The sequence below is a fragment of the Halyomorpha halys genome, unplaced genomic scaffold (genome assembly GCF_000696795.3).
Source record: "Halyomorpha halys isolate HHAL.00 unplaced genomic scaffold, Hhal_1.1 Scaffold286.1, whole genome shotgun sequence".
Classification (NCBI taxonomy): domain Eukaryota; kingdom Metazoa; phylum Arthropoda; class Insecta; order Hemiptera; family Pentatomidae; genus Halyomorpha; species Halyomorpha halys.
Window position 1 is genome coordinate 651,830 of NW_027115682.1, and position 9,508 is coordinate 661,337.

At 30.5% G+C, this 9,508-nt stretch overlaps 1 protein-coding gene across 1 annotated transcript in view; it reads right to left on the minus strand.

Moving 5' to 3' along the window:
• Positions 1–9,116, minus strand: part of LOC106680768 (sesquiterpene alcohol synthase) — a 13,420-nt gene extending 4,304 nt beyond the window's left edge. The window contains exons 1-5 of the mRNA XM_014420697.2: positions 9,000–9,116; positions 7,761–7,893; positions 5,187–5,327; positions 2,677–2,883; positions 329–472 (exon numbers count right to left, since the gene is read on the minus strand). Of these exons, the coding sequence (XP_014276183.1) occupies positions 329–472; positions 2,677–2,883; positions 5,187–5,327; positions 7,761–7,893; positions 9,000–9,067 (693 nt within the window). The 5' untranslated portion in view covers positions 9,068–9,116. The remainder of the gene's footprint in view (positions 1–328; positions 473–2,676; positions 2,884–5,186; positions 5,328–7,760; positions 7,894–8,999) is intronic.
• Positions 9,117–9,508: the final 392 nt, after the last annotated feature.

The window sequence follows — 9,508 nt, forward strand, 5'->3', positions numbered from 1 at the left end:
CGAAGAGGAGTTATAATTTATAAAGAAGGCGATGTGCTTTTAAAAATTCAAATACTCGTGTAATTTTAGCTTCCTCATCTGCGAGAGTTTCGGATAAATTTGGGGTCAGTCCTATCCTGTTTATTGTTGGCAAATAGTGAGTATATAATATATTTGATATATATTTAATATATCATGATATATTATGAGTATAAATATATTTAAAATTCATCAAATAGACTAATTCCGTATATCAAGGGGTTAAAATAACTTTTTTAAAGGTAGTTTAATAACAAATGTGACAATATGAAAATTATAAAATAATAAAAATATAATAAAAGTTACTTACATGGATAGCTGCCAAGGCCGGACCAGCCGCAACAAATTGTCCTGCTTTGTAATAATTAATACGCTTATATTCAGCCATGACTGGTGTTTTGTTGGACTGTCCCAGAACATCTATTGTCTGTCCAATTGCCACTTTTATGTAGGCCTGAACGATACCAACTGATCAATTAACAATATAAACTGTCTGAAGAATTTTTTGCAATAAAATAAATATTTTATTTATTAAATAAATTCGGCCTAATCGGCCATCCTCAAGGACAATATTCAAATATAAATTCTCACCTCACATCAAAAATTTAAAAACGTTTTGCAGGATATTCTGCCCAGGTCATTAATTATAAGTCAAAATCACCCTATTTTTTTCAAAACTTCAATAATTTGTAAAACTTTTAATTTTTTATTAATGAACACTATTACTATCATATAAACGAACTGAGTTTGGGCCTGGGCAGAATAGCCTGCAAAACATTTTTAAATTTTTGATGTGAGGTGAAAATTTATATTTGAAGATTGTGCTTGAGGATGGCCGATTTTGCCGAAACGTTGGACCATTAATATAATAAAGAGTGTTTAGACTAAAAAATGATACCATTTGATTTATTTAATAAATAAATACCAGTCTCAAGAAATTGAAAAAAATTATATTTAAAATAAATATTTTATTTATATTAGAGACAAAACATGGTGAAGAAATTAAATTGTTTTGTGTATTTAGGTAACAGCGTGAAGGAACTGAACAAAATTCAAAGGATTTTCCATTGCTTCAAAAACTAATCACGCTGATAGGAATGACTTTGGAACCCGCGGAGCCTTTGAGAGGCTTCAAGGCCCAGAGAGATGTCCTTGTAATTTCCCACCCAAAAAAAAAAAGGTTAAACAGAGATAATTTCTGATATAGTGCATGCCTCAGATAAGCTGAGAAAGAGCAAATATAGTATGAAAATACAAAACCTCCTCAAATAAATAAAATAAACAAACAATAAATGACTGATGTGAAGATGGTCCGGGTTGCGGTCAAAAAGAACAGAAATAGTTAAAAACGATTTATTTTCCAACGTTTCGCCTCACTTTGTAAAACTACATCAGGGCTAAAAAGATACAAAAACAACTAAGAGCATTTTTAAATCGTAAGATAATAAGATAGGAAAAGATAGATTAGGGTAGGGTTAAAATTATGTAAAAATAAGTGAGAAGAAAATTATATACAAATAAAAGAAAAGAAGAAATAAAATATTTTCAATATAAAATAAGCTATGATAAGAATAAAAAAGTAACGTAAACTATAAGGTTAAAAATGTACAGGAGACGCAATAAAACCAAAAACAAAAAAGTAGATATGAATAAAAAAATTTAACACTTTAAAATACGGATAATGAAGAAGTAAGTAGAGATTAAATAAAGGTCAAAAAAGGATAATATATTAGTAAAGAAAAAATCAGGGCCAGTCGCCTGTTCATGTTGATAGCTTGGGGAACTTTTTTTAAAAATAATTTGGTTCTTTTTGACCGCAAACCTGATCATCTTCTTCGTATTTGAAATTATACGGTCAGTTATATACATATATATAATAAATGAATAGCTTTCAAGAGGATAATAGATTGGTAAGTGCCAAAAAAATTTAAGTACCACGGTAAAGTTTCATTGAACAACAAAACTATATATGGTAAAGAAGCTAGAATCAGAGCATTGTCGGTTATTGCCGGTCACTTAGTAAAGTTATAAAATCTAAATTTAATGCGAAATCTCCAAATAAGGATAAGTAAAATATATGTATGTAACAGGTAGTTAAGGACATCGTTTAATAATAATAAGATTAATTAGAACGTAAATTGACAACCCAAATAACGAAATCCTTTCAAAAATGAAACCAGTGTAAGATAAGATGGGATATATATGGACAAGTGCATGGAGATTTTTCCATGTTTTCAGGATATTTATGGGTTTACTTAAAACTATCTTAGATGGGAGTTCATCGAATTAAATTTGAGATGAATTCCCACTTATGGACTTACTGCTAATTTGCACTTAATTGATATAGGAAGTTTGGCTAACCAGTTAAAATTTCTCTTGTACAGGAAAATGGCTAGGACCTCAAGAGAGAAACCCCAAATAAAGGCATTGGAAGAATAGAAGTCCTGATGTAAAAGAGAATAAGGCAAGTCATGATATCAGTGGTCGGAGGATCGCCTTCATTGCTTTAGCGCATCCAAATAGAAATAAAATAAGCGAAATAAAAAATATATCCTAACCTCAAGCTTATACCAGAAATCGGATAAAATAATTAGATGTTATATATGAAGATAATAAAAAATTCCGAAATTAAAAAAAAAAAATTTGCGAAATGCTTACCATCAAAGCAGTTTCCATGAGTGGTATGTAGCCAGGATCATTTCTAAAGAATTTTTTTAAAAGGTAAAGAGGGAACAGACCTATTTGAGCTCCGTCAAATAATGCAGCACCTTCGCCTCCTTGACATATGATATGCCAACTTTTTTTACCTCTCCTCGAATCAGACTTATCTGAGATATCATCAAGTACTGCTGACATCGTGAACAACTAGAACATAAATAATTTTCTAATATAAATTGGACTAATTTTATTATTGAGTATTGTGAATTGGTTAATTAATTACCAACAATTCATATATTATGTGATCCATTTTACATAGTGAAAACCATGTCGAATAAATCCGATCGACTTCAGAGATAAATTATTACATTTTTTACCAAAGTTATGTTAATATATTTAAGTATAAGATGTTTTTAATTTGCCTAGAACATACTGAAATGATCTAATTGATTTCCATGTATCATCGGTCTGATGAGGATTGAGATAACATAATGCTAGGAGAAGGTTTGATGTTGCATTATTCTAGAGCTCTCCACTTCTCTCTAGAATAATGCAACAGGTATTGAGGTTACATGATCTCAGCTCAGGAAATTAATCAGTTGATTAATTCAATCTCCCCTTCAATGAGCTACTGTTTTATTATCAGATAATTGCTTAACAATTGCTCTTTTTACAATGAGTGTTAGGTAGACGAATCAGTTCAGGAGCGTATTGCCCATCTCTTGTGCTCCCTGTATTGGCATTTAAAAGTAACTTAAGTAGCCTTAGGAATCAAAGTTTTTTGTGAATAGAACGAGGCGATGGGGCCAGCCCATTTTAACCAATTAGTCACACGAAGAAGAGGAAGAGGATGCCAAAAAGGCCGCTCGACGAATAGGACAACACTGAAGAGGTGACATAAGTTCAAAAGGATTAATAATGGAATATTGGCACGTGTATAACTCTGTGTACAATAGTGTTTCTGCTGACGAAACCAATATAGCTCGGAGGTAAGGAGAAGAAAAACATAAAAATTATACTAAGGTTGATGCTCTTAGTTTCATTAATAATTCCATGACTGTTATTGAATGAATAAATGAAAAATTTATTTTATTCTGGGACATATGTCCCCTAAGAATAAATACATGATTCATATATTAAGATTTTTATCTGGCAACCATTTACAAATTTTCGGATAGTAGAATGATATTACATTGTTATACTGGCTTTACTGCTGTTTATAATGTTAATCAATATATGCCTATTTATTTTATTACAATGATGTTGAGATTTGGTTATACAATAAGTGGAGGAATAGGTGTTGTTTAAAGGAAAGAATGGATGAGGACTGGCGAATAGAGATGGGAAGAGAATTCCAGAAGGTGGCCGCACGTATGGCGAAGGATTTGCTAAAAAAGGCGGTTCTATGAGAGGGCATACATAAATCAATCGGTTGGGATCTGATGTTTAATGAGTGAATAGATGAACGAAGAGTGAGGAAGAAGTTTAAGAACTTAGAATAGGAAAACACCAAGGAGGTATTGCCTTCGGGAGGTTGGATTGAGCGACTTCAACTCGGTATACCAGCGAGAGACTTGAGAGCGCCTAGGGAACCCAAAGATAAATCTAACAAAGCAATTCACGAGTCTCTTCAGTCTCAACTCTAGTCCTGCAGATAGCCCTCCATACACCAAGGATCCGTAGTCGAAGTGGGGGAAGACGAGAGAGGATACTAGGAGCTGACGGGTGTTCTGAGGAATGGAATTACGGAATTGTTTGAGTACAGTTATGGATTTGCGTGTGATTTGGAAAATGTTGGAATAACCACATATTGGTCAAAGTCAAATTGGAGAGGTATTGGTCAAAGGTGACACCAAGGTTCTTTATTGTAGGATAGAAGTGTATCGGTTGGTTGTTAAGGAAGATTAGAGGACGGTAAGGGAGGAAATAAAGGAGACGCTTGGAACCAATGAGAATGGCCTTCGTTTTTACAGAATTCAGCTTCAAATCATTGTTAGACGACCATGCGTTAATGCTGTCAATATCTTCTTGTATCTTTTGGATGGTCTCAAGCATCTCGGAGGGATGGAAGGACAGATAGATTTGGATATCGTCTGCATATAGGTGGTATTGTGTGTGGTGAATGGAATCAGGAAGAAAGTTGATATAAATGGAGAAAAGAGTTGATGAAAATGAACATCCCTGAGGAACACCTCGTGTCAGAAGAAGGGGAGAGGAAAGAGGTTTGTTCGGAATGACAACTGTTTGGGAACGATGGGACAGGAAGGAGAGGAACCACTATTTGACATGGAAAGGTTTTGAAGTTTATTGAGGAGGATGGCTTATGGTTAACTGTGTCAAATGCCTTTGAAAAATCAAATTATTACTGATAAATATTCTACTTAATAATATTCTGTAAATTAATATGGAATCATGACATCCAACTTGTGGCAATTATAAATAAGTGAACCTAACAGTAACAATTTAACTTATCAAAATGCATTCCACTAGTATTTGAATTTAAACTTTACCAAATCCATTGAGGCTCTTATAATGTACATCTTGTTAATGTTCTCTTCAGTTTGATGGCTCTCATCGGCTACAATCCTGTAAACCAGCTCTGTCGTAAAATTCCAAGCATCACTGAACGCTGGGTTGGTGTAAGTAAGCAACTGAAATAAAGTGGAAATAATGAATTTCCCGTAAGAAAATTTATATCTTATATTAAACTATTAAATAATGAGTGATTTATTTTCTACACTTTTAAAAATTTTATCCTTTTTAAAATATTAAGATAAAACACATATTTACTAAAAATACAATAGTTCAAATACATTTCATTATATTTATTTTAAAATTCAATTGCCAATCTCTACTGGCTTTCTACTAGGCCCACATGTAAGGAGAAAATACATCATGTAGTTGTTTCGATCCATGGGACATTTCCTTCGAGGAACAAAGTTTGATAATTTTACGACAGCCATCCCAAAGAATGGTATCAGCGTGAGATCGAGTAATTGGCTAGCAGATGGCTAATGACGGTAGATACTTTAAGTGTTAATACAATGGACTATACTTTAAGTATTAATTGTATTTTATATCAAAGAAATAATAATACAAATACTTAGTTGAAAAACGGTCATTTTTTTGTATACCTCATTTATTTAATTAAACTTAATTAGTTGTAGAAGTAAAATATAATTAAATTAAATTTAGAACATGTTATTTCTCTTGGGATTGTAATAGCTGCAATATTGTTGGTGATATTTAAGGTTTTTAATCCTATTTCAATAATTTTTGGAAAAAAACAATATTTATATTTATCGCTAAATAATTTTCTTATCTTAATTGTGTGTTGCGTATTTTAACAACTTAATTTCAGAAAAAAATTCAGACCGCCAATTTTTTTACAACCTCATGTATTATATAACAATGTTTGAGTTAGATCCAAATACCTTTCTTTCTTAAATGCTCTCTAACAGTTAACATTTATTACTCTAAGTTTATAAAAATATTAATTTAATATGAAACTTATATTCAAATATAATATATAAATAAGCTATAGTGTTTATATAGAGTTATTATAGGATTTATTTTATTTATTTATTTTATTTTTTGTCTTTGACAATTCGAATTGCTCTTATCAGTACGTATATTTAATTTATTGAAAAATATATATGCATAGTTAATAAATAATAAAAACGAATATCATCAAAATATAAATCTATTCCTAGTTTTACTGTATGAAAATCATAAGTAGAGACTGAATTTTCATATTATTGCATATTTTACTGCTTTGCATAATAACTATTACTAACTATCCGATTACGATAAATGTAATAACACTCGTACATATCAATTCAATATTGGTTCAACGTTTTTGAATCTTATATGATATTGATTTTAAATATATGAAATTACATATTTTGCAGTTTTTAGCCTAACTTAGATAATTTTGATTCTAATTAATTTATGAAATTGCATATTTTCCCGTTTTTAGCCTGTCAGATAATATTGATTCTAATAGCATAAAACTGAATACTTAGTGTATATACGGATATATGACAATAATTATTCATTTAATTATTTTTTCCTTATTAAATTTATTGTTAAGAATACAAAAATATGAGGTTAGTGAAAGCATTGTTTAACACGTGAAGGGTCGGATACAAAAGTAAATAAAAATAAGTGTAAGTAATAAACATTCTTGGAACTGTATTAATTAGTCTCAGTTTACTATATAATTCATTGTTATTGTTTTTAATATGGATTCTCCACCTGCCTCCCAGCACTTTATTATATTGTCTGACCTTGTAGTGGTTAGTGGAAATTTCTTATATCAGTTTTATTCTTAATTTTTAGTTGAGAATTTTCTTACTCAAACAACGTTACAAAAGCCTTTCATGTATAAATATTGTATATTAAGCAATAATGTTGATTTTTGCAGAATTTTGATGTTTTATTTTATTTTTACTGCACGATTTTAAACATTGTGTTTTTTTACAGCACATTTTTCGATTTTTTACGGCACAAAAATTCTTCCTCTAGTTATAAGTAAAATTTTCTTGTATTTTACGTTGTTTACACAAATTTTCTTCCTTGTTTGTCTTGATCAATGACGTCCCACCGAGCCTTGCGCTAAGAATGTTTGAGTGTAATATTTCCAGATGAAATAAAAAAATAAAATAAAATGAACTAAACTGTATACATTGGGCAACATCACCATAACAGGGTTTGGGAAGGGGATAAACCTACTGTATATGATTCATTGATAATATGAGGGAATGAGAAGGGTCTGATAACGGTTGAAAGGTAAAGGTTTGGAAACGCCTGGCATCAGCCAAAATTCAACAACTATTATTTGCCCATGCACAAAAGTACTTTACTATATTAATATTTCGAAAACGGGTAGTCTGATTTGGATTGCATAAATTTCTATTCACTACTATTTGTTCAACACACTTGTTAAATGTTTAAACACGTACATTTATAATTTATAATGACTCATTATTCACAACTACTAACATTTTCAATAAATATTTACATTATGTATTGTATTAACATTTTCCATAAACATAAATGAATTTTAAAATCAAATTGAATACCTCTTCGATTCTTTCCGGGTATCCTGGTACATCCGATGCAATATTTTTACACTCTGGTATCACAATACGTCTCAAAACGTCATAATATTGGTCTGTTTTAGTGTCCAACCAGTGCCTTTTGATCAACTGCTTTCTTGTAAAATAAAAATATATAAAAATTAGGTTTACTGAAGTAGACCAGTCGTTAATAATGATAAATATTATATTTAAAAAAATTAGTACTCTACGGAACTGAACATTATTCATACATCGGAACAGTAAAATATCGTTGCTTACAATACATTACCCATAAAAATCGATGTTTTTGAACTACTATTTCAGAAACATAAGGTCTGTTCCAACGACTACCATGTTCCGGCCAGTCAGAAGTGCTTTTTGTATCAAAGAATGGAACATCCACTATAAAAAACATCGATGTTTTAAAATATCGTTGCACACAATGCATTACCCAAAAAACTTCGATGTTTTAAAATATCGTTGCTTACAATACATTTTTCAAAAAACATCGATGTTTTAAAATATTGTTGTTTACAGTACATTGCCAAAAATACATTTTTGTTTTTTTAACATCTATTTCAGAAACATAAGGTCTGTTCCGTCCAGTCAGAAATGGTTGTTGGAACAAAGAATGTAACTAAAAAACATCGATGTTTAAAATATCAATGTCCAATATTGAAATATCGTTGCTTGATTTTGAAGTGGATAATTATATGAAGCTGTTGTTAGAACAGATCTAGTATTTGAAACCTTTTTGAATTGGGTTCAATGGAGTTAAATATCAAAAAATCAATAAGAACAATTTACAAAATAATATGTTATTTTCAAATCAAATATACAACACAAGATCGATCACATCATAATCAACAAATTTATGAATACATAAATAGTGAAATAATGCTGTTATGTTGTTAAGTTACCACTATGACGTCATTTTTATTTGTAATTGTTATACATTGCCAATTTTTCAACTGTATGGGTACTATATAACAATTTAAATATGTAACATACCTTTCAACAGTATGAATAGATAAATGGTGAAATAATGCTGTTATGTTGTTAATTTACCGCTATGTGATAATTTTTATTTGTAATTGTTGTACATTGCTAAAAGAGAATTAGTCAATCAGACAGATCACGCGAATTTAATTATAGCATCGGAATATTAGAGACCGAAATTATAATTTAAAAAAAATATAAAAAAATAAAATAATTTTTTTATATGTGGTAAAAATAACTCACCTCCTCGAAAATTGGCCGAAGACGGCACCACTCAGCTTTGGGAGAGACTTCGTAGCCACGGACGCCATAATTCCAATGAGTAATTTCACGCCGCTGTCTTGTTATATCTATCCTTCCCTATGACGACAAGGCCGGGAGAATCCCTACTTGGCTATCTAATTTATGACAAAAGTAAGTTAGCACTCTTAGTGAAAATATATTGAAATTGCATATTATTACAAAAATTAGAACCTAAAGATTCTTAACTGATTCTCAATTTTTATAATTTACAAATTGGCTTTGCAGACCCATACAGTATACCAATTAATTTTACTGATTTTATAGAGCAAATTCATATTTTAACATTTACCTACTCAACTTCTGCTCTACCATACACAAGCTTTTGATTAAAAAAATATCTCGTAGAACGACACTAACCAGTTTTGTCTGTCTTTCTGTTAATTAGATCTCGACAGCCTGCTGATGGATTTACCTTTTATTTTTCTTAATTTATTGAAATCTAATATAAT